Raw genomic sequence first — 26,233 nt, 5'->3', positions numbered from 1 at the left:
GGGTTTCTTGGTCATTCTGTTTTGCACACATTAGTTCTTGGAACAATTCAGTACTGGCCTTTTCGCCCAAGTGTGATCGGAGGAAGCTCTTGATTTCACTGATGGTGATTTCCTCTTTGTTGATGAGCATGTCCTTGAAGACACCTGGCTTCACTATCCTCAGTACACCTCGGATTACCTCAGCATCTGTAAAACCCTCTCTGATTCCTTCATCAATCTGTTTGCACATGCTGCTGTAAGTTATGTCAGAGTTGTGGTCCCCAATCTGTCCACCGTGTACCTTAAATTCCCTCCGCTGGAGGTAAGAGAGGTCCTTTATGGAAACCATCCTCTCACTGGCTACATGTGATGGAGTATGACATAATGTAGCACGTGATGCTGTGTCATGTGTACTGTGCACCTCACTGGGTTGTGGGTTACTCCAAGTTCCAAACTGCTGTGGCTGCTTACCCAGCTCACCTCGTGTGATTCTAGCCTGGGTTAAGCTTTGATTGGTGTTGGGTGTCTGTGCACCAAAGTCAGTGTGCTGTAGAGCATCAGTAACTGGTGGTGACTGATGGGAGGCAGCATGTGTGAGTGTGGTGCACTCTACTGTCTTAGCGGGTACATTAACATTGTCCTGTGACTGTGCAACCTTATGCACTATGTTAAGCAAATCACGATTTTCAATTATGCTGCACAACATATCATTTAACGCTAGCAGCTGACTCATTCCTTCATCTTCAGATTGTAACAAGGCATCAGACTGCATATATTTAATAATGCATTCCACACAACCTTCTTCATCAGTGGGTTCTAACTCATCACCTGGATAGTCAGTTGCAATGTCTCTTGCTAGCTGGTAGGCTTCCCCACCTGAAAGCCTATACAGGTTCTTTTTGATGCTCCAAACCAGCTCCTTGCGTGCTGTTGACATGATGTGCTTCCACTGGTGAGACACAGCAGTGCAGTTCCCTTGGCAGAACGAAGATCCTCGCCTGAATCTTGGCTTCCCCTCACGGACACTCACCAGCTGTCGTCTTGGCTACAGCAACGTCACCTCGCGTTGGCCTGATGGTTCTGATATCTCTGGACCCTCTTCCGTCGACGAGTCTATTGGAAGTGGATCCCGGACGAGCCCCCACAATTTGTTACGGGCCCCAGGGATGGTGCCACCATAACAAAAATGAAATCCCTGCAAATACAGGTAACATTCAGAAGCAATGAAGACGCAGTGCACTCGGTTTGCCTTCCAGATTGCATCTCTTTCAGATTTCCATAAACATTAACAACATTCATGTATGCATTACTTTCTTTCAGTTCCAGTGTCTTTACAACTCACATATGTCCATATTTCCAACAGTTATAAACATAGAAGTAGATGTGTTCACACATCAACACTCCACTATCTCCAATGTACAACCTCTCTGTGCAGGTGGAATAACAGTACACAGTTGCCCTTGCATAAGCAATGGAAAGCTACTACATGTCTATAGTGCACCTTACAGTCATTCTCAACTGTATTTATAACAATGCTTTTAGCTGTTCCAATTTACGGTAGACACTGTATCTGTTCTGGATACTGAAACTAAGCAATTAATCACACATTCTTAACAGCATTGTGAAAATAAAACAGTCCCGTATAACATGTGAGGCATTCATACTCATTCAAACTTAAAGTGCCAAAACATCTTAAACATTTCTATTCTAAACAGTAAGGTGTGTAGGAGTACAAATATTCATCATGTAAAGCAAATAAACCTGCAGTGACACTCCTGCAAGACCACACTCGGGGCATACGACCCACAATACCGCAACGTTACCGTGACGTATTTGCCAGCGGCCTGCAGAGCCTGTCCCCTAGCTGAGGCTGCTGCAGGTCTCCAAACTGCTGCTCACAAGTGTAAAACAATGCAACTTTACAAACGTAGCATGCAGAATAACATTTTCTCCAAATGACAGACAGTGGTATCATTTTTAACCAAGTACTAACCTGCAAATACAGGTAACATTCAGAAGCAATGAAGACGCAGTGCACTCGGTTTGCCTTCCAGATTGCATCTGTTTAGCGGGCGGAAATTCACCCCCCTAAAGCAACCGGGGTGCATCTTCCCTGGAATCAACAGTTCCACCTGAGGTGTTGCTCCAATTTTACTGTCCTTCTGTATAGTCCATGTTGCCCAATAAATCAGCACAAATATTGGTCATGTTTCCCAAAAATATTTTGAGTCTTTGTCGCTGGAAATCACAGGTAAGCAAATTAAATAAATGAAATTAACAGATTAACACAAAAGTGGCCATACATTTTGGGTGTGCCACATAGGCAACGGCACCCTGACTGCTATTAGGTATCAGGATGAACTCCTTGGGCTCAATGTCAGACCCTACGCTGGTGCAGTGGGTCCTGGGTTCCTCCTGCTGCACAGCAGTGCCTGGCCTCATGTGTACACAGGAAGTTCTGGGAGGATGTAGGAACTGATACCATTAACTGCCCCCCACAGCCCCCTGATCTAAATCCATTAGAACACCTCTGGGACACGATGTTTCAGTCCATCCGATGCTGCCAGGTTTTACCTCAGACTGTCCAGAAGCTCAGTGTTGCCCTGGTCCAGATCCAGGATGAGATCCCGCAGGATACCATCATCATCTCATTAGGAGCATTCCCCGACATTGTCAGGCATGCATACAAGCATGTAGGGGCCATACTGAGTACGATTTTGAGTTGCTGCAATGAAATTTCAACAAAATGGACTTGCTTGCTTCATCATTTTTTCACTTTGATTTTTAGTGTATCTGTAAGTTGATTTTCATGTCTTTCAAATGATGTGTCATCCTTTAATTCCTAACACATTACCCAGTCCATATCAGTATAGATATCCAGCATGTTTTTTTTCCACATTGGGATCTTTAATTTTTTAAGAAGTGTATTTATGCCTGGATGTGCGCACCCTTGTTCTTTCAAGCTAATGTGATCGAGACATTTACTTTCTTAGAAGTCACCCTGCGTTCTTTGTGCGTTCCCACCCTCTCTCGCTCAGTGTGACCTTTGTTGGTCAACCACTCCTGGGGAAGCTATCAGTGGTCTTGAGTATCCTGGGTTTGTACACAACCTATCAGACTGTGGATTGGTGAAGGCCAGCCTCTTCAGAGATGGTTCTGTTAACCTCATTTCACACTGATGAACATCAATGACTGTTTTCTCTGAGGTCCCCAGAAATCTCATGTGTCATGTCCCATGATGTATTTTCATATATTTGGTAGTTATCCATGGACCTGGGAAATATCTTATTAACACATAGATATTCACATGAGTGACTGTGGAGAGTCAAATATTAAAAATGTGTAAATCTGTTAGTCATGTATGTAAAAACATTAAGAAGCATACAGGACGGTCAATATAAGTGAGTGTTTTTCATGGCATTGCAGACTTAAATTCCCTACAGCATTACCCTTTTTTAAAACTTAATGCAGGCGATTCAGTAACACCTTGCATTAGATTTCTCATTTATACTTACCTTGCATCACCTGTTTACAGTGTATTGTTGCATCAGTGAGATGAATGTTTAGCAGCAGTTTTACTGTAGATAAATTACCCATAGGAACAGACCCAGAATCAGCTTGCCTTATACACCCTATTAGTCATAAAAGGGAACTATGAAAACACAAACCTAGATGGGCAGCTTGGGGCAACTACAAGACCAATGGCTTTATGATAATGCAACAACTGGGGATATGTTTTGCAACTTACAGTACAAAATTACTTTTTTAAGCAACATTATTACAGTCAAGTTATTTGCCATTGCATGTAGAACATTTGCCTCTGCGGCCAGTATAACTACATCTTAATGGACACAATGCCAGTTCAATCTAGCTCAACCTAAACAAACTCATGTGTACAGTACATACCTGAGTTATCCAATCGCTGAAGATGTCTCTGCCACTGCATCACTGGCCAATCGCAGCTCAGATAAGACATAATTCTGAGAAGGCATAGCAGATGTCCTCCAGATTGGTCCAATCCAAAAGTTACGTTAGTCTTTGCGGAGCATTTTTATGAATGATCCGTTGGTGCTTACAAGAAAGTTCTGGAGTAAGTGGAGAAGAGCAGGACCACAAGAGCGATTAAAACCTTTTAAGGTAAGATATCTTTGTGCATGTTTTTGTGTGATTTCTTTTAGATTTAGAGTCAAGTCACAAGAAATATCTGATGTAAATTTTAGACTTTTAAAGTAGGGGCCATTGTTTGGACCTGAACAGCAATCAAGGATTATTAGTCCACGGCACTATTTAGGCACTAAATTTTTCAAGTTTTTAATTGTTTGTTTTGTTTTTTGTTTTTATTTTTTACGTGCAATAAAAGGAAAAAGACAATCCCTGGGATGGGCCTGCCCTTCAGTCTTTTCTTTTTTTGGCTGCTTGTTTTAAGCCGAGTGTGTGCTTCTTGTTCTTTACTTTAAATACTGAACACCTTAATTATTCGTTCTAACAGCATCCCAGCTCCTTATTTCTGCATCAGCACTCCTCTACAATGTTCAACAACACTCTGAATGCTGCCTCCAACCATTCTACAAACTCCACCAACCCCATTAAGCTCCATGTTCGTCCACTATGGTACGAGTTACCACTGTGTGCTGTGGCCCCTTATGGCTTCATTTTCTACTATGGCGTCAAGGTGTTCAACCTGGCAGTAGGGACGCCGTGTAACATCTTGGTCATCTGGCAGATCATTACCAAGAAAAGTGATGCTTCCACATCTGACACCTTTATCCTCAGCCTGGCCATACTAGATGCCTATTTCTGCCTCATGACGCCCATCGACATAGTCAATGGGTTGTTGCTGGATGACAGTGGCATCTGGTATTTCAAGAGATTTGCATATGGAATCAAGGATTTAGCACCATTCTTTCTGGTGAGTTTTTAATGTGTTACACTGTCAGATAGTTCAATGTGTGAAGCAGTCAACTAGCTGAAGCATTTTATTTCTAATAGAATTAAATTTTTATTTATTTTATTGAACTCAAGCTAAACTACAGATGCATCAAAGCACCATGAAACACGTAGTATTTCTTCCTTTCTGCTACTCTAGGTGTGTATCTGTCTGGACCGCTACATGGCCGTGGTCCACCCTGTGTTCTTCACTGGCATCCGTGACAACAAGATCCGCATTGGGATTTCTGTGGTGGTGTGGGCCCTTATCTTAGCTTATGCCCTGGCAAAGTGCATCCTGGGACACATGCCTGTCAATGACGTCTTCAGTGGCATCATCCTCTTTGCATTTGCAATGATGATCTTTTGTAATATCTCCATCATCTGGGTCCTTCGGCGCTCTGTGATGGGAAAGGAGGCAATGCACCCAGTGAAGAAGAAGGCCTTGAAGATGGTGTTGATAAACCTGGCCATCATTGTAATCAACTACCTGCCACCGGTGGTGCTCATGCCCTTTGCATCGTACTACACGACTGTTGCATTTCACTGTCAGATCCGCGTCAGCGTGTTCGCCATCATGGATCTGAGCTGCAGCATTGAGCCCCTTCTCTACATCACAAAGATGGAGCACGTTGAAGGGACATGCTGTGGGAAGAGTGTTGGTGAGAAGTCGCTTGATGTCACGACATGATCGAACCTTCAGTCATAAATCAACCATATCTTAGGAATCAATCCAGAAAGGTTGCTCAACGATAACCCTGCATGTACTGCATTTTATTTTGCTGAAGAATTATGTCCACTGCTACCTAGACAACTGGTAAGAGAGCAAGATCAGAGCTCATTAGTTGAAATGTAGGCTAATTATTATATTTTCCACTACATGTTATCTGTAATAAAAAAAATATTATTTTCATGCACGCCTGTCTTGTTAATTCAGTCGTACTTCACATATTTGATAATTACATGATATTCCTGTTTAACAGGATGGAAGTTTCAACTGCTCAAGAACTCCTACTTTGGACTTCTGGTTTCATTTGCTTCTGAGATAAATGTCCAAATATGTAATATTCTTTCTAGCTATTTTCTGACATTTTTAATAGAAGGTGTCAAGACAATATAACAGAGCACATGGACTTTCTTTTCAAAATGACGGGAATTGCAACTTGCATGTTTTATGGCCAAAAAGGAAGTGATAAGTTTTTTGCAGATATTATGATTCTATTGTTAAACGCTTCAATTTATGAGTCTTAATTTTGCTTTAGTAGGATTTCAGAAATGTACAGTAATTTTACCCCTTCCCAAACAAAACTTGTATTTAGTGTCCTTTGAAATAGACAGCAGGACTTACCTCACAATTTCAACCTATGTCCATACTTCAGGAAGCAGAATGAGGCAGAAATTATTTTATTCAAAACTGTGGAAGGGGAGTCAGGCTTACTGCTGTCAGAGCATCAGAGCAGGAAGGGGAAGAGCATACTTCTTTTTTTTTGCTTTTTTTAAGGACCTCAGAGAAATATTGACAGGTGCATTGATCATGTAGATGGAACAGGTAGGAAGCTGAAATACCATATGTGCAATCAGCCACAGGTTGAGATACCTGTCACCTGCTATTCTTTTGATACCTCATTAGCCCTTTTTTTTTTTGTTTTGTTTTGTTTTTGTATCAGCTTTTGATGAGCCTGAGCAGGGACAGTGTGACAGGAATGTAGGACTGAGGTTTTTAGGCATTACGGTTTCTAGAAGGGGAAATAAGAACCTTTTCAGCTGAATTCACACATACACCAGCTAAGCATTTGATTTCTTCCTTTATCCTTTTTATTTATATAAATCACCAGTTGGGTGGTCCTCTCATTACATCAAACAGAAAATAGGCAACCAGGCTTTAGCCATCCATTTTCCATCCAAAAATCTAAACATAAAAACAATGCAATGCTAAGGTAACTAACTTAGCATTGTAGCAATAAGGCTGTCTTTGCCTCCAATGGAATGCTGTCAGACATTCAAAGTTAGTAAGCTGTAAATTCTTTTAAAATATAAAAGCCTGGATGACCTCTAATTTCCTGCTTCTAAATTCAGTTAAAACTGAAAATCTCAGTAACATGGTGTCTAACCTGATATAAAATAGAATAGAATAGAATAGAATAGCATTGTTGTCACATGTCACATATAATGAAATTACAGGTGCTTCTCCCATTGTGCGACATATAGTATGAAGTATATAAAGCAGAACAGAATGAGACAAATATAACACAAGACACTTTGTACACATATGTTTAAGTAATATTTACACAGCTAAGTTATATTTACACAACTAAGGAATTTTATTTACACAGCTGTGGAAAACCTCACAATAATAATTTTGCAGAGTATAATCAGAAATATTGCACAATTCACATGATGGAGGGATTGGCAGGGTCAATGACCAGTTCGGTGGTTAATGTTCTGATGGCTCATGGGAAGAAACTGTTTCTTAGCCTGAATGTGCGGGCTTTCATTGACCTGAATCGTTTTGCCAGAAAGCAGCTGAACAGATGATGCACTGGGTGGGAGGGATCATTGAGAAAGGTCGTGGAGGGCAGAGGGCAGCTGACAATTTTCTGGGCTTTGTTTATGACCCTCTGGAGGGCTTGTCTGTCTGCAGCCGAGCTCCCAGCGTACCAGGCATAGATGCAATATGTGATCACACTCTCGATGGTGGATTGGTAGAAGGTCACCGACAGACTCTGATCCAGTTTGCTCTTCCTGAGGACCCTCAGGATGTGAAATCTCTGCTGGGCCTTTGCCATCATTGCATTGGTATTGACAGACCAGGTCAACTTCTCTGATATGTGGACTCCCAGGAATCTGAAGGAGGTCACTGTCTCCACCACATCCCTGTTGATATAGAGAGGAATGTGGTCCACTCTGGTCTGTCAGAAGTGTACAATGATCTCCTTGGTTTTTGATGTGTTCAGTAGTAGGTTGTTGGCTACACACCACATGGACAGATGTTTCACCTCATCTCTGATATCCTTGTCCCCTCCTGTAAAGAGCCCAACCAAGGTGGTGTCATCTGCAAGCTTAAGGATGGAATTTAACAGATGGGAAGGGATGGGAGTTTTTTTTTTAATGAGAATGTCTAGGATGATTGTATTGAAGGCTGACATAGTTCCCAGGTTGTTCCAGGTGGCTCAGTGTTGATTGGAGGGTGAGGGTGATGGTGTCCTCGGTGGAGCAGTTTGCCCTGTAGGCAAACTGATGGGGATCAAATGCTGTGGGGAGACAGTCAGCATGGCGTGAGACTAGCCTCTCAAAGCATTTCATCACCAGTGACGTGAGCATGATGGGCCTGAAGTTGTTCAGACTGCTGTTTGTAGATGTTTTGGGGATGAGGATGATGGTGGCTAATTTGAAACAGACAGGGATGGTGGCTCAGGTCAGGGACAGGTTGAATAATCTGGTAAGGATATCAGTGAGTCTGTATGCGCATGCTACCACTAACTTACCAGGTATTCCATCTGGACTGGCCGCTTTCCTCGGGTTTACTGACCTGGGCTCACGCCTCACCTATTCACCATCATATTCACTATGGATGGCATTACATCTCATTGTACATTCTATGTTGTACATTCTGTATAATTACAATAAAGGCATTCTATTCTATTCTAGTTAGCCTGGCCTCCAGTAACACTGTGAGGAAACTTGGAGTTAGTTTTGACCAGGATATGTCCCTCAATGCGCATGTTAAACAAATATATAGGACTGTCTTTTTTAATTTGCTCAATATTGCTAAAATTAGAAGCATCTTGTCTCAGATCGATGATGAGTTCATGCATTCATGAACCCTAGGCTGTACTATTGTGATTCATTATTAACGGGCTGTCCTAAAAGCTCCCTGAAACCCTTCAGCTGATCCAAAATGCTGCAGCTTGAGTACTGACAGGGAATAGAAAGAGAAACCAGTTTTCCTTTACTGGGTTTTTTCATTGGCTTCCTGTCTGGTTGTGGCCTTGTGGAGTGAGGAGGGATCTGCTGTCCATGGATACCTTGCATCCTACTGTGGAGAACTTATGTGAGCATCTTCCTTTACATAGGTCAATCCTCCTTTGATAATTTCAGGCTCTTTCTCCTCTGAAAGAGTCATTTCTTTTCCTCCAGGTTGGCAATTTTCACACTGACACCCAGCACACTTTGGCATACAGGTTGCCCCAATGCATTGCCACTTGTCCCATTCAAGAAATTAATGGATTGTGGCAGTTGTCAACTCCCCATCAGTCACATTACTCTGGTCTCTGATGATTTGTTCATATTTAACAGCAGCTGTTCTCATAGAGCGGGCAAAGTAGGTCTCTGACTCATGTGCCATCACCTCCACATCCTCAAAAAGCTCCAGGTGTGCTCCTCTTACTGGCTTCCCTAATGGACTTTCCCATAAAATGAGGTCATCAACAACTCTCTCTCTTTGGGGAGCAAGTCTTCCTTCTCTGTGGCTGATGAGGATTTCAACCTCTTCTGGGCTCCTCAGTTCCTCCAGTTGGACCTCCGGGAAAAACTTTTTGCAGCCCCTCAGTTTCAATGACTCTGTGCACTTTGGCAATTTCATCTAGACCATAGCATATAAGTTCATGAGCTATGAGTTTGCCATCAGATGTCCAGACAGATGCCATCATTGATGTCAATAACCTTCTTGAAATAATCAAGGAGCCTGTTATATCCTTTCAGCTCTGCTTTCACCATGGTGTTTGCCCCTTTATCCAGGAAATTGGCTTGTCTGGAGAAGCTGCTCCATTTTGAGCTGTTTTATGGTTTTTCTCATGGCATCTTCAGCCATGTTGGTCTCGTGGACTGGACAGCTTCACCTCCGTGTCTACTGCTTCCTTCGACGTCTGAAGCCTTTTATCTTCTTGTCCCCCGCGACAAGGCTTGGTTTTCAACTGTCGAGTTCTTTAACAAATTTCCCCATTTCAGTGCCAGCCGTAACTCAATCCAGCCTGGATTTCACAGAGAACGCTGGCCAACTCAACTTGATCATACTTTATTTGTTCCAAACATGCACTTCAACATTTAAACAAAGTTAATGGGGCAGGTTGAAAATCTAAAGAAGGGAAATACAAATTCACATTAAAGTACCTCCTGACAAACCACAAAGCCATATCATCATCTGTATCTCTAGATTTATTAAGTAGATTTTTATACTTTTAAATAATATTTAAACAGCTTATACCCAAGAACATTCATGATTTTATCCTTACATCCCCTTCCGGGGATCGGTCCGCCAGGGCCTCCGCCCTCGGCCACCGCCCGACACACACTGTACCCGACCCCTATGACGCCTCCTGTGGGTGGTGGGCCTACAGGAGGGTGGGCCCATGTAACCTCTTTGGGCTGCGCCCGGCCGGGCACCATGGGCTAATGCCCAGCCACCAGATGCTCTCCCTTGAGCTCCCTCCCCAGGCCTGGCTCCAGGGTGGGGTCTGGACCCTCACCCAGGACCAGTTTGCCATGGGAGACCCTACCAGTGGGACAATCCCCCGGGCAACATAGCTCCTGGGATCACTGGGACACACAAACCCCTCCACCACGATAAGGTGACGATTCATGGAGAAGTCAAGGGAAATTGTATAAATTAAACTATTCATGTCACACTTTAAAACATATTTACCAGAGTTCAGCACTGAAATCAAACAAATCCAAACCTACCAGTGGCATCTCTGGGTCTCCTGCTGAAGCAGAAGGTTAAATCACTTCGGTACTCATCTGCCTAGGCCTGCAAGCTCATACCAAGCCATTCAAAATTCAAACTATAAACTAACAAAAAATATGATAACATGCATAAGTAGCAGAATTATTTTTTTTAAATTAATATATACAAATTAACACTCTACATTACTGCAGGGTCTTTATCTTACAATATAAAGTGCCTTGAAGTGACTATTGATGTGAACTGGGACTATATAAATAAGTTGAATTGAATTAAATTCATGTGTAATATTAATCTCAATATGCATAATAAACAGAGACAATAAAACTGCAACCAATGAGCTTATGATCTGTAAATAGAGATTTTTTAAAAATGCACTTGGCTTGCCCCTGCAACCAGGGTGACTACAAAAACAGAGGCACTGAAGGAAACAGAAGCAGTCATTAAAGAAGAAAAAAGAAGCTGCTGGTGAGTGAATCCTCCTGAGTAAATATAATAATTTGAGCTATGGGGATTACCCCTTAAAGACTTGAGTTGGTTCTCTGCTTTTCCCTTTGCAACCAGCAATAGAAACCCTGCTCATTAACTCAGACATGTTTTTTGGTCCATTATAATGACAGTGAGGGGCACTGCCTGCTTTGCAGAGCACTGATTAGGCACTTAAGTTATTAATTAAGTCTTACAACAGAAACACACAGTGGGACCAATTAGTAGCCATGCAATTAGTGGCTATGTAGACTGTGCAAGTTACCAAACTAAATACATAACATTTAAAATAATACAGGAACATAAAAAGCACAGTGTAACAAATACATGACATAACTAAACTTTCTTCAGTATTTCTGTAGTATGGAAAAATGTTGGTACATATTGAATTATACACGCCTTGGCTCATGTGATGATGAATAACAATGGGTCAACAATCACCTCCAAAGGGGACGACCCTTTATAGGGTTTAAATGAAGTCCAGTGACCTTTTTTTCAAGTTCTTGAGAATACCAGGAATGACACGTTGCACATCAACAGTGGACAACAAGTGGTAGCTGTCAGAAATCAAAAAGCATCCAATTTCACCAAATTACACTGTATATGCATGACTGCTATGACCATGGCCAGGATCATCTTAAGTTCATTGGTAACATTACAGATCCATATACTCTTTGATCTTTAATTGATTACAAATTATATTTATATATATCATATTTATTTATTATAAATTTATCTAAATTATGTATTGTGGTCAGAATGACTACCTTCATTTTGAAAACTGCGTGTTTCTGTGAAGGGGTGTGATTTTGGCGCCATGGCAAATTTCCTTTTCTGGCCAAGAAGAACAAACTTGCTCGAACTCAATGACACATTGTCCAATCTGCACCAAACATCGCTGCTTTGATAAGAGCTCCACTCTGAACAAATTGATATGCATATGTTCAGTGACTGTTAGAGCACCACTTATTGGCAACACAAAATGTCATGTGTTATACATTAATGTACTGCTGATTCCAGGTTCACTGCACCCAGCTTAAAAGTGGTCTGTATAAACTTTGATGTTGATGATACTTGACAGTGACAGTTCATTCAACAGCGGCCCCTTATGGCATGCTGCTTAGTCAGAAAAGAGGAAGTGCTTGTAAGAGGCCTAGCAAAGCTCAGAAACTCATCAATTTTCCTACACATGTCCATCATGTCCATCATGACCATGGGTTTGTGGTTTTTGTGGATCTGGATATGGCAAAATAGCTCCACAGCACAAACTACACCATTATTCTCACCATTGCCAAGAGTTGCATCTTTTGCCAGCAGGGATTACATTCGGCAGTAGCAGTGGCTTGCAGCCAGTGAGGGCCTTTTATCGTCTCTTGTGGCCTTAATTTAAATTTTAAATTATTGATATCCTGACACAGTGCCTGACCTGTCAGTAAAGGCAGCCCCACCCCTGGCTTTAAGCATTTATAGTTAAAGGTTAATGCACTTACACACAGTTGTTGTAAAATAGGAAGTTAGTTATGTAGGCCAGAAACACCAGGCTGTAAACATGTTCCTTTCTCCTGTGTGGTTGGGCATTTTACCACAGGAGAATGGAGGTCTTCATTAATGGACACAATGCCAGTTTAATCTTGCTCAACCTAAACAAACTCATGTATACAGTACATAACTGAGCTATCCAATTGCTGAAGATGTCTCAGCCACTGCATCACTGGCCAATCACAGCTCAGATAAGACATAATTCTGAGAAGGCATAGTAGATGGCCTCCAGATTGGCCCAATCTAAAAATGACGTTAGTCCACAGTGAGTAGGGCCAATCTCTTGGCTCTGCTCGCTGTGCTGCATCATGTCCTGCCCCTCCTTTTCATGAAGTGAGCCATCAAGCTGAACAAGGAGCCCTATCAGGCTTGGTTAGCCTGATAGGACTCCTCCTTAGGTATCTAGAGGCAGCTGACGGGTACCGGCAGGCCAAGCAGAATGCAGCTTAGGCGGTGGCCGAAGCAAAAACTTGTGTGGGAGGAGTTCGGTGAGGCTATAGAAAAAAGACTTTCAGACAGCTTCAAAGCCATTCTGGCAAACCATCAGGTGACTCGAGAGGGGAAAGCGGTGCTCCACTCACATGGTTTATAGTGCGGGTGGGGTGCTGCTGACTCCAACTGAGGCTATAGTCGGACAGTGGAAGGAATACAGACGAGACAAGGAAGTAAAACTAAGCACAAAGTACCTGACAATGGACTATCAAAGTAAAACAGGAAACAACTAGTCAAAGATGGAAACGCAGACTTGACACACTCCACAGAAAATAAACAACACAACGAAACACATAAGACATAACAGAGGGACAGGACAGAAACATGGGTATCACAAAGGGAACAGAGAAACGTTACGAATAACTATAACTAACAAATACACAAAGTATAACTAACAAATACACAAAATGTTGGGCAAACGGCCCAGAAACATGACATAAGGTCTATGCCAGGGTGCTGGAAAGGAGAGTCCGTCCGTTAGTTGAACCTCGGATTCAAGAGGAACAATGCGGTTTTCATCCTGGTTGGGGACCAGCTCTGTGTCCCTCAGGATATCCTGTGGGAGGTCCTGCAGGAGTATGGGGCGTCTGGCCCACTGTTGAGGGCCATTCAGTCCCTGTACAACCACAGTGAGAGCTTGGTCCATGTAGCCAGCAATAAGTCGGACTCATTTCCTGTGGGTGTTGGACTTTGCCAGGGCTGCCCTTTGTCACAGATTCTGTTCATAATTTTTATGGACAGAATTTCTAGGCGTAGCCATGTGGCAGAAGGCTTTCACTTTGGTGGCCTCAGAATCTCGTCTCTGCTCCATGCAAATGATCCAGTCTTGTTGGCTTTATCAGGTGGTGGCATCCAACTCGCAGTGGAACGGTTTGCAGCTGAGTGTGAAGCAGCTGGCATAAGAATCAGCACCTCTAAGTCTGAGGCCATGGTCAGGGTGGAGTGCCCACTCTAGCTCAGGGACAAGTTGCTGCCCCAGGTGGAGGAGTTTAAGTATCTCGGGGTCTTGTTCATGAGTGAATGAGAGATCGAGAGACAAATCAGGGCTGCATCTGCAGTGATGCAGACGCTGCACCGATCTGTCATGATGAAGCGGGAGCTGAGCATAAAAGCGAAGCTGTTGATTTACGGGTCAATCTATGTCCCTACTATCCCCTATGGTCATAAGCATTGGGTAGTGACCAAAAGAATAAGATCGTGAATACAAGACAGAAATGAGCTTCCTTCAAAAAGTGGCGGGCCTCTCCCTTAGGGATAGGGTGAGGAGTGCAGTCATTCGGGAGGGGCTCAAAGTAGAGCTGCTGCTCCTCCACATCAATAGGAGCCAGTTAAGGTGATTCGGGAATCTGACTAGGATGGGTGAGGTGTTCCGGGCATGTCCTACCATGAGAAGCTCTGGGAATGCCTTGGGGTCCCTCCAGATGAGCTGGTCGAGGTGGCTGGGGAGAGTGAAGTCAGGCTTCTCTATTTAGGCTGCTGCCTCCGTGACCTGATCCTGGATAAGCAGAAGAAAATAAATAAATAAATGGATGGATGGATGGATAGATAGATAAATAAAATAGGAAACCAGGCTTTAGCCATCCATTTTCTTCTGCTTATCCTGGACAGGTCACCAGCCTGCCACAGGGCCAACACAGAGACAGACAGACATTTTTCACTTAAAACCAGTTTAGAATCACCATTTAAACTAACCCTACTAACTGCATGTCTTTGGACTGGGAAGAAGCTGGAGCACTCAGAGAGAACCCATGCAGCCACAGGAATGTCAGAGCACACAAACCAGAGGGAGGTGCTCATCTCTGAAGGCAGCATTGAAACTGAAAACATTCTGGAACTGAAACATTCTTCAGCATATCTGTGTTCACTACATGATTCAGATAATGTAAGATCCAAATTTACTGTCTCCTATAGCCTGAACTGGTAGATTCTTCAAGATTAGGCAGTCCATCAAAGTACCAAATGACCTTGATGCTGTTCCTCCCAATCACCCCCTCTGTCCCTTCACAGACCGGTGTGTAGTATGGTAGCTGAGAAACCAAATTTCTATCTTTTTTAATACTCATGAAATAAAAACATATTAGCAGTAATTTCCAGTTTCGGGTCACTGCTCATGTGGCTGACCGACGGCTCATAGAGCTCAATGAGCATTTTTAGAGTATTTTAGCGTTTTAGTGGTTTTTAAGCTTATACTGCTGAGGGCGCAGTGTTGCCACTGGAGTTGATATGGATATTTACAACCTTTTTTGGATATCTTCGTTAACTGACTACATTCTCATGCTGATTCACGGACTGTCTACGCCAGAGATTTCCTGATGCAGCTTGGCACTAAAAACTTACCTGATATCAACACAGATTTGTTTCCTGAGGAAATACTATGGAGGACCTCTCCCTATTATATCAATTCTACTCATCATAAACTGAAAGCTACAAGAAGAGGTAAGAAGAAAGGCAGAATTAGAGCAAAGCTAAAACGAGAGCTACAAGTCAACATTTACCATCTACACGAATATAGAACTGCCTCTATGTATATATATAAAAATAAAAACATCCCAGCTCGCCCCTACCGGCGGTCTATTTTGCCCTCCAAGCTCAGGTCCTCTACCAAAGGCCTGGGAGCTTGAGGGTCCTGCGCAGTATCTTAGCTGTTCCCTGTATTGCGCTCTTCTGGACAGAGATCACAGATGTCGTTCCAGGAATCTGCTGGAGCCACTCTCCCAGTTTGGGGGTCACTGCCCCGAGTGTTCCGATTACCACGGGGACCACTGTTACCTTCATCTTCCACATCCTTTCCAGCTGCTCTCTGAGCCCTTGGTATTTGTCGAGCTTCTCGTGTTCCTTCTTCTTGATGTTCCCGTCACTTGGTATTGCAATGTCTATCACCACGACTTTCTTCCTTTGTTTGTCCACCACTACGATGTCCGGTTGGTTAGCCACCACAAGTTTGTCTGTCTGTATCTGGAAGCCCCACAGGATCTTAGCTCTGTTGTTCTCAACCACCCTTGGGGGGCGTGTCCCATTTTGACATCGAGACTTCCAGGTCATACTCGGCACAGATGTTCCTATATACTATGCCGGCCACTTGGTTATGGCGTTCCATAACCAATGGCGGTCTTGCACCCTGCTGTTATGTGCTGGATTGTCTCAGGAGCATCTCTGCACAGCCTGCACCTGGGGTCCTGCCTGATGTGGTACACCCCAGCCTCTATTGATCGTGTACTTAGAGCTTGCTCTTGTGCTGCCATGATTAGTGCCTCTGTGCTGTCTGTCAGTCCAGCCTTGTCCAGATATTGGTAGGATTTCTCTATGTCAGCCACTGCTTCTATCTGCCAGTGGTACATGCCGTGCAGAGGCCTGTCCTTCCATGATGGTTCCTGTTCTTCGTCCTCTTCTTTCTCAGGTTTCTGCTGCCTGAGGTACTCACTAAGCACATGATCCTTTGTGGCCATCTTCCTGATGTATTCATTGATTTTCATTGTTTCATCTAGGATAGTGGTTCTGACACTCACTAGTCCTCGGCCACCTTCCTTCCGCTTAGCGTACAGTCTCAGGGTGCTGGATTTGGGGTGAAACCCTCCATGCTTTCTTGTCTTAACATCAGTGGCTTCCATTTCCTCCTTTGGCCAGCTTATTATCCCAGCAGGGTATCTGACAACTGGCAGGGCATAGGTGTTGATAGCCCGGATCTTGTTCTTCCCATTCAGCTGACTCTTCAGGACTTGCCTTACTCTCTGCAGGTACTTGGAGGTTGCAGCTTTCCTAGCGGGCTCTTCATGGTTCCCATTTGCCTGTAGGATTCCAAGGTACTTGTAGCTGTCCTCAATGTCTGCAATGTTGCCTTCTGGTAGTGTAATCCCCTCAGTTCTGACTACTTTTCCTCTCTTAGTTACCATCCGACTACACTTCTCCAGTCCGAATGACATGCCGATATCATTGCTGTAGATCCTGGTGGATCAGCGAATTGGTAACTAACTTCACAATATAGCAATAACTCTGTCTTTGCCTCCAATGGAATGCCATCAGATATTCAAAGATAGCAAGTTGTATATTCATTTAAGACATAAAGGCCTGGATAATCTATAATTTCCTGCTTCTAAATTCAGTTAAAACTGAGTTTTTTTTTTACTTGGCCCTAAAAGTCTCAGAAACATGGCATCTAGCCTGATAGTCACCATGGATGGCATTACCTTGGCTTCCAGTAACACTGTGAGTTTTGACCAGGATATGTAATTCAATGCACATATTAAACACATATGTAGGACTGCCTTTGTTAATTTACTCAATATTGCTAAAATTAGAAACATCCTGTCTCAGAGTGACGCTGAGTTCATGCATTCATGAACCCAAGGCTGGACTATTGTAATTCACTATTATCAGGCTATCCTAAAAGCTCCCTGAAACCCTTCAGCTGATCCAAAAGGCTGTAGCTAGAGTACTGACACAGACTAGAAAGAGAAACCACGGCTGTCAGAGTCAACAGTTTCAGATCGGCAAGATTTAAGCTGGAGGGCTGATGTAGACAGCGCTGTCACTCTTTCTGTTTGCAATTAGCATTGAGCCATTGGCCCAACTCATCAGGGACAATGATTAAATTAAGGGGATTTTGACTGGCACAGAGGAACATAAAATATCACTATATGCAGATGACATTCTAATGTATATGACCGATCCCACAGCATCAATTCTATGCCTGAAGGGACTGATTTCTGTTTATGGGTATTTTTCTGTTTATAAAATAAATGTTGGAAAAACAGAGGCAATGGATGTTAATAGCAGTTTACTATTGGGGTAAAAAAACAAAGTGGTTTTAGGTGGCCTAGAGAGGGCACTAAAAATTTAGGTATTCCTTTCATTAAATGATTTGTTTCACACCAACTATAGTAAAGCACTGGATATAATTAAGAAGGATTTAGAGCGGTGGACGGCGCTGCCTCTGTCCTTCATTGGTTGCATTGAAACTATTTGTATGAATCTTCTGCCGAGATTATTCTATTTGTTCCAGATGTTGCCAATTGGAATACCAAAATCTATGTTCACTGATTTGGATAAAATAATATCAAAATTGATATGGAAGAGCAAGCGCTCCCGTATAAAATATAGAATGCTACAGAGAAGTAAGGCGGAAGGGGGGCTTAACCTTCCTGTTTTAAAATATTATTTTTGGGCAGCACAATTAAAGCCTTTAATTTCATAGATTCAAGGGGATTCTCACACAAGATGGTTGAACAGTGAACAAAGGATGCGCCCTGAAACATTAAAGGTATTGCCATTTTTAGGTATACCAATAAAGGAAATGCCAATGTGGACTAGAACCACATTAAACATTTGGAACAATGTACGAGTTGCATTTAAGTTGCCAAGAGGTTTATCAATATTAACAAGTATTGGATGTATTAAAGCCATCACTCCTAATTCCTTAGACAAATGTTTTACAAAATGGGCTGATCAGGGGCTTACATTTCTATATCAACTAATCAACGTGAATAACCTTATATCATTTGAAGAGTTATGTAGGTACTTACATCTCCAGAAAAGTGATTTCTTTAGATATTTACAGTTGCATTCTTTTCTGACTACACATAGAGACTGGGAAATCCCACACCTATAGAGAATATTCTAATTCAAATCCAAAAAGGTGAACGGGATAAGAAATTGATAAAGTTATATATGGTGTTTCTGTCAATGAATCTTAATAGGCCCATTTGGACAAAACAAAGATGGGAGGCAGAGATGGCCAAAATTATTTCTGATGAAATATTGGAGGGAGTCTGGACTGAGGCACATTGGGCTACAAACTCAAATACGTAGTGGGAATATAAATGGAAAATTATTAGAAAATATTTCAGGACCCCAGATGCAGTAGCTAAGATAGATCCTAACACACCAAGTTTGTGTTGGAGAAACTGCGGCTCCGCAGTGCCCAATCATACACACATTTTTTTGGTCATGCCCTAAACTACAAAACTCTTGGGATGAGGTGTATGAGGCCATAAACCAGATTTTTCAAGACGTTATACTAAAAGACGTAACAGTCCCATTACTTGGTATTATACCTGCTGGTGTGCAAGGATGAGCTAAATCATATCTTTTAAATGTCCTTTTCACAGCAGCCTTGAAATCACAATTAGGTGGATGCAATTAAAAGAAAAAATAAAATTTTATTATGACTTCAAAAATCTATTTTTAGCCTACGGTGGGGTCCAGCAGAAGGCCTATTCCTGTAAAGGTCCAATGAGATGGGGTTTTGTTTTATGGTGCCTAGCTTTTGTCATTGGCTTCCTATTTCTCACTTACAAAGTCTTAAATGATCAGGCCCCATCATATCTCAAAGAACTCATACTATAATTATTATCCCATTAGAGCACTTCACTCTTAGACTGCTGGCTTACTTGTGGTTCCTAGTTTCCAAAAGTACAATGGGACACAGAGCCTTCAGCTACCACCTACTATTGTGGAGACAGCTCCCAGTTAGGATTTGAGAGCCGGACACCCTCTCTACTTTTAAGATCAAGCTTATAATTTTCCTTTCTGATAAAACTTATAGTTACAGCTGGATCAGGTGACCTTGAACCCTCCCTTAATTATGCTGAAATAGATCTAGGCTGCTAAGGGCTTCCCACGATGCACCGAACAAGGTTCTGCCGGAAGTACTTTCCTGTAAAAAGAGAGGTTTTTCTTCTCACTGTCACCAACTGCTTGTTCATTGGAGGGGTCATCTTGCTGTTGGGGTCTTCAGGGTTTTCACCTTACAATATGAAACATCTTGAAGTGACTGTTGCTGGGACTCTATAAATAAGTTGAATTGGATTAAATTAATGTGTAATACTAATCTCAATATACATAATAACCAGAGACAATAAAACTGCAACCTATGACGTTATGAGCTGTGAATACAGATTTTAAAAAATGCACTTGTCTTGTCCCTGCAACCAGGATGACTACAAAAACAGAGGCACCGAAGGAAACAGAGGCAGTCATTAAAGAAGAAAAAAAAAGCTGCTTCCAGAGTAACGAAAATTATTCGAACCATGGAGATTACCCCTTGAAGACTTGAGTTAGTCCCTTTGCAACCAGCAATAGAAACCCTGCTCATTAACTCAGACATGTTTTTTGGTCCATTATAATGACAGTGAGGGGCACTGCCTGCTTTACAGAGCACTGATTAGGCACTTAAGTTATTAATTAAGTCTTACAACAGAAACACACAGTGGGACCAATTAGTAGCCATGTATTGAGTGGCCATGTTGATTATGCAAGTTAACCAACTAAATACATAACATTTAAATCAATACAGGAACATAAATAGCACAGTGTAATGAATATATGACATAACTGAACTTTCTTCAGTATTTCTGTAGTATGGAAAAATGTTGGTACATATTGAATTACCAAAAATTCAATATGTACCAACATACATACGTCTGTAGACGTAAGTAATGGCACTTAATTTCATGTTTTAATGAAAAAATGTGGATTTTAAACTGCTTATTTAGGATAACATAATTTATCTAGAATAAGCTAATCAGTTTAGGTTTCTAAATAAATCTATAAATAATGTAGAGTGTTTTTTAAATGGCACAGGAATAAATTTTATTTAGATATTTCATCTGAACCAAATGTTTGTCCTGCAAAAAAAACACATGCAAGAGAGTCACTTGGGAGTACATTTATAACCAGCTGGTACCTATTCAGTCATGATTACGCAAAGTTGTCTAGTCTAATTTATTATTATTTGTTCTCACATATTGTTGGCCATTGTGATGTACTGTCGAAGCGGATATCATGATTAGGAATGGGGGCCATGGGCCCCTGCTACTTCCTCTTCTCCTCATACTTTTGAGATATCCCACCTCTGGTTTGCCCTCTCATGCTTTTCTTTTTTGATTTGGACAGACATTGCACAGAATTGCACACACTTTGTGCAGTCCATACAAATTGCATGTGGTCACTTTTTGTCATCCCATTCTCAGTGCAGTCCAGTCTGTAAAGCAGCCAACATGTCACCACTGCCATGTATATCAAAGTAAAGGCAGTGGTACCACTTTTTTTGAGTGTTTGGTTTACCTTACCTTACCTAAGGTGCCCTAAGCCCAAGTCTATAAGTCTCCCTCTAGAAGTACCCCTTACTGCACAACGTTGCCCTGAGGCAACGAAAAGAAAAACTGAATTTCTGAAAATGCAAAATAAAAAAAAATTCATAAAACCTGACAAAATCCCTCTCTACAACTTCATAAACACTCCTGTATTTTTTTTTATTTAGGATTTATATCATTTTAAATGATTACTAGGGCAATTATTCTTACCTTCTTCTCACACCATGTGCTGCTTGGACAAACGGATGTCCCGCCTTCAAACCATGCTTGATAGTGACTCCAACATGTTATTGGACTGAAATTTAACCCTTTTTAAAACATTCTGATTGGTTTGCATCATTTAAGTTCACATGTACTGGGCATGGGGCTTAGAAAAACTTTCTGTTGCCCCAGGGCAACGCTGTGCTGTAGAGGGCTAAATCATATTAATGCATTTTGTCAGAGCTTTTCATGCAAAGATTGTTGTTATTTTAGATTAAATTTGGTCAATAAATGTATTAAAGATTTAACAAAGCATCTTAAATTCTTATTGTGCATTGATTGTGTGTGTAGGTGTGTGTAGGTGCCAGTGTGATCAGTACCAGGTGCTCAGAGACGTATCGTATTCGTTCAGCATGTGTGACCCTGTTTGGGTTCCCTCTTTGGTATCCATCAGAAAGCCCACGCACTGTGATTCAGGTATAATGATCGTCTGTCCATTTTCTTCATCCTTGTTTCCTCTTTCTGTACTTTCTGCTTGCTTATCTATCCTCCTAATGTCATTTTACCTTTGAGGGTCTTACATTTTTACTAACCACACTTCCTGCTGTCTTCCTCCCCAGGGTTACCCAGTGCTGCTTCCAGGGAAATGTTGGGTGTTTCATGGTGTCCAGGGAACTCTTGTAATCTCTTTGTCTCACCCCATACAGATAACACATGTGACACTGGACCACCTGCCGCACTACAACTCCCCCACCGGCCAAATCGACTCAGCACCCAAAGACTTTGAGGTCTATGCGAGTGCTTCCAATTGAGAAACAGTATGGTGCCACATGACAGGTGAGCTCAGTAACACATTAGTTAGTAACTCGTTACTCTAATCTAACTATTTATTTCAGTTACGAGTAATCTAACACGTTGCTATTTGCATTTTGACCTTTGCCGTGTTGCCTTTTTGGTGCCAGAAGTGAGCATATATGGATGAAAGTGTGGAGTAATAATGTATCTGATAAGGCTAGCAAGTTTGTTTTGCAAGATGCATCCTAAAACTAAATGGGAGTGTAGAGTTTCACTTACCAAAACTGACGCACAGACTTCTGGGACAGAAGTGTAGCCAGGTTATTGCTCAGACAATTGTATTAAAAGTCCAGCAAAAGACACCAACACAGCAGTCAGTTAAGGCAGCCCCACCCCTGAGTTTAACCGTTTATAGTTAAAGGTTAATGCACTTCCATACAGTTGTTGTAAAAGAGGAAATTAGTTACATAGGCCAAAAACACCAGGATGTTCCTTTCTCCTGTGTGGTTGGGCATTTTACCACAGGAGAATGGAGGTCTTCATTAAAGGACACAATGCCAGTTCAATCTTGCTCAGCCTAAACAAACTCATGTATACAGTACATACCTGAGCTATCCAATCGCTTGAGATGTCTCAGCCACTGCATCACTGGCCAATCACAGCTCAGATAAGACATAATTCTGAGAAGGCATAGCAGATGTCCTCCAGACTGGTCCAATCCAAAAATGACGTTAGTCCTACCAACAGATCATTTATAAAAATGCTCTGTTGGTACTTACAGGAAAGTTCTGGCGTGAGTGGAGAAGATTAACACCACAAGAGACGTTAAAACCTTTTAAGGTAAGATATCTTTGTGCATGTTTGTGTGTGGTTTCTTTTAGTTCTAAATTTAGGTCACAAGCAACAACATATCTGATGTAAGTTTTAGACTTTTAACGTAGAGGCCATTGTTTGGAACTGAACAGCAATCAATGAGTATTAATACATTTAAGCACTAAATGTTTCAAGCCCAATAGAGTTTTTGACCAGATTATAAACACGATAAAGACGAATAGTGCTTGAAGCAAAACAGTTTTTCTTGTTTGTTTTGTTTTGTTTTTTTTAGTTGCAATAAAAGGAAAAAGACGATCCTTGGGATGGGCATGCCCTTCAGTCTTTTCTTTTGTTGGCTGCTTGTTTTAAGCCTAGCGTGTGGGTCCAGGGGCGGAGGGGGCTCATGGCGCAGTGAGTAGGGCGCTGCTCGCTGTGCTCTTTTCTTCCTGCCTCTCAGACCTGGCAGTCATATTGTGTATTAGAAATTAATAAATAAATAAAAAGACAAATATTAACAAGAGTAGCCTATAGAGAACTTATAGAGCTCTTCTTGTAAAAGCAAATATGTTTGGCACAACAGTGCATTCGGATCATGATTCTTATTGCGAAAACTGCCAGACACGACAGGCTCAACAAAAAAACCAAAAAACTTTTAAGGTAAGATATCTTTTTGCATGTTTTTGTGATTTCTTTTAGTTTTAGGTGATAAGCAACAACATATCTCCCCCTTAGAGTTATAAGGTTCTGTCTGCATTCTGACCAGTTTTGAGATATTAATAGAACCTTATAATACCAAGTTAAAGCTTGATTTTACAGATAGAACCTTTTTATTTTGTGAATAAAATGGTCAAAGTTATATATAATTGAAAAAAATCTCTTATATATTGTTGATTTAGTGGTCAATGAATTGGAATATGACAATGAGTCAATTTCGTCAAAAATGCCAGATAGAACCATAAATCTAAAAGGACGAATACTTTTAAAGTAGGGGCCATTGTTTGGAACTGAACAGCAATCGAGGGTTATTACTCCATGGCACTATTTAGGCACTAACTGTTTCAAGCACCAGAGTTTTGGACCAGATTATGAACACAATAAAAACAAATAATGTTTAAAGCGGCACAGTTTTTTTGTTGTTGTTGTTTTTTGTTTTTATTTTTTACGTGCAATAAAAGGAAAAAGACAATCCCTGGGATTGGCCTGCCCTTCAGTCTTTTCTTTTTTTGGCTGCTTGTTTTAAGCCGAGTGTGTGCTTCTTGTTCTTTACTTTAAATACTGAACACCTTAATTATTCGTTCTAACAGCATCCCAGCTCCTTATTTCTGCATCAGCACTCCTCTACAATGTTCAACAACACTCTGAATGCTGCCTCCAACCATTCTATGAACTCCACCAACCCCATTAAGCTCCATGTTCGTCCACTATGGTACGAGTTACCACTGTGTGCTGTGGCCCCTTTTGGCTTCATTTTCTACTATGGCGTCAAGGTGTTCAACCTGGCAGTAGGGACGCCGTGTAACATCTTGGTCATCTGGCAGATCATTACCAAGAAAAGTGATGCTTCCACATCTGACACCTTTATCCTCAGCCTGGCCATACTAGATGCCTATTTCTGCCTCATGACGCCCATCGACATAGTCAACAGGTTGTTGCTGGATGACAGTGGCATCTGGTATTTTAAGAGATTTGCATATGGAATCAAGGATTTAGCACCATTCTTTCTGGTGAGTTTTTACTGTGTTACACTGTCAGATAGTTCAAAGTGTGAAGCAGTCAACTAGCCGAAGCATTTTTTTTCTAATAGAATTAAATTTTTATTTATTTCATTGAACTCAAGCTAAACTACAGATGCATCAAAGCACCATGAAACACGTAGTATTTCTTCCTTTCTGCTACTCTAGGTGTGTATCTGTCTGGACCGCTACATGGCCGTGGTCCACCCTGTGTTCTTCACTGGCATCCGTGACAACAAGATCCGCATTGGGATTTCTGTGGTGGTGTGGGCCCTTATCTTAGCTTATGCCCTGGCAAAGTGCATCCTGGGATACATATCTCTCAATGATGTCTTCAGTGGCATCATCCTCTTTGCATTTGCAATGATGATCTTTTGTAACATCTCCATCATCTGGGTCCTTCGGCGCTCTGTGATGGGAAAGGAGGCAATGCACCCAGTGAAGAAGAAGGCCTTGAAGATGGTGTTGATAAACCTGGCCATCATTGTAATCAACTACCTGCCACCGGTGGCGCTCATGCCCTTTGCATCGTACTACACGACTGTTGCATTTCACTGTCAGATCCGCGTCAGCGTGTTCGCCATCATGGATCTGAGCTGCAGCATTGAGCCCCTTCTCTACATCACAAAGATGGAGCACGTTGAAGGGACATGCTGTGGGAAGAGTGTTGGTGAAAAGTCGCTTGATGTCACGACATGATCGAACCTTCAGTCATAAAGCAACCATATCTTAGGAATCAATCCAGAAAGGTTGCTCAACGATAACCCTGCATGTACTGCATTTTATTTTGCTGAAGAATTATGTCCACTGCTACCTAGACAACTGGTAAGAGAGCAAGATCAGAGCTCATTAGTTGAAATGTAGGCTAATTATTACATTTTTCACTACATGTTATCTGTAATAAAAAAAACAAACTTATTTTTCATGCACGCCTGTCTTGTTAATTCAGTCGTACTTCACATATTTGATAATTACATGATATTCCTGTTTAACAGGATGGAAGTTCGGGGTGGCTGTAGCTCAGGAGGTAGCGCAGGTCACCTACTGATCGGAAGGTCAGTGGTTTAATTCCTGGCTACTCCAGGCTGCATGCCAATGTATCCTTGGGCAAGATACTTAATCCCAAGTTGCTCTCTGACGCAACTGTTGGAGTGTGAATGTGTGTGAATGTTAGATAATTGAAGCACTTAGCTTAGTTAATCATGGAAGTTCTTGTATTAATGGGTGAATGTAAACATGCTGTATAAGTGCTTTGAGTGCTCAGACTGAGTAGAAAAGTGCTATATAAGAACTAGTCCATTTAACTGCTCAACAACTCCTACTCTGGACTTCTAGATTCATTTGCTTCTGAGAAAACTTCCCAAATATTTAATATTCTTTCTAGCTATTTTAAAGCGTCAAGACAATATAACAGAGCACATGGAAGGGGAGTCAGTCTTACTGCAGTCAGGAGATGAGGTGGAGGAAGGCCAGACATTAGAGCAGGAAGGTGAAAGCTC

General features: G+C 41.8%; 2 protein-coding genes across 2 annotated transcripts; both read left to right on the top strand.

The window, feature by feature from the left end:
* The first annotated feature begins 4,032 nt into the window (after nucleotides 1–4,032).
* Nucleotides 4,033–5,596, top strand: LOC115778539 (G-protein coupled receptor 4-like). The gene is made up of 3 exons (XM_030726652.1): nucleotides 4,033–4,116; nucleotides 4,496–4,888; nucleotides 5,066–5,596. Exons 1-3 carry the CDS (start codon nucleotides 4,033–4,035, stop codon nucleotides 5,594–5,596), a joined length of 1,008 nt encoding a protein of 335 aa, XP_030582512.1.
* A 2,628-nt stretch (nucleotides 5,597–8,224) lies between these two features.
* On the top strand, nucleotides 8,225–25,433 carry LOC115778257 (G-protein coupled receptor 35-like). The gene is made up of 4 exons (XM_030726350.1): nucleotides 8,225–8,344; nucleotides 22,101–22,187; nucleotides 24,333–24,725; nucleotides 24,903–25,433. Exons 1-4 carry the CDS (start codon nucleotides 8,225–8,227, stop codon nucleotides 25,431–25,433), a joined length of 1,131 nt encoding a protein of 376 aa, XP_030582210.1.
* Nucleotides 25,434–26,233: the final 800 nt, after the last annotated feature.

The sequence above is a fragment of the Archocentrus centrarchus genome, chromosome 1 (assembly GCF_007364275.1).
Source record: "Archocentrus centrarchus isolate MPI-CPG fArcCen1 chromosome 1, fArcCen1, whole genome shotgun sequence".
Taxonomy (NCBI): Eukaryota; Metazoa; Chordata; class Actinopteri; order Cichliformes; family Cichlidae; genus Archocentrus; species Archocentrus centrarchus.
The sequence above is the reverse complement of the archived record's forward strand: the minus strand, read 5'-3'. Positions and strand labels throughout refer to the sequence as shown.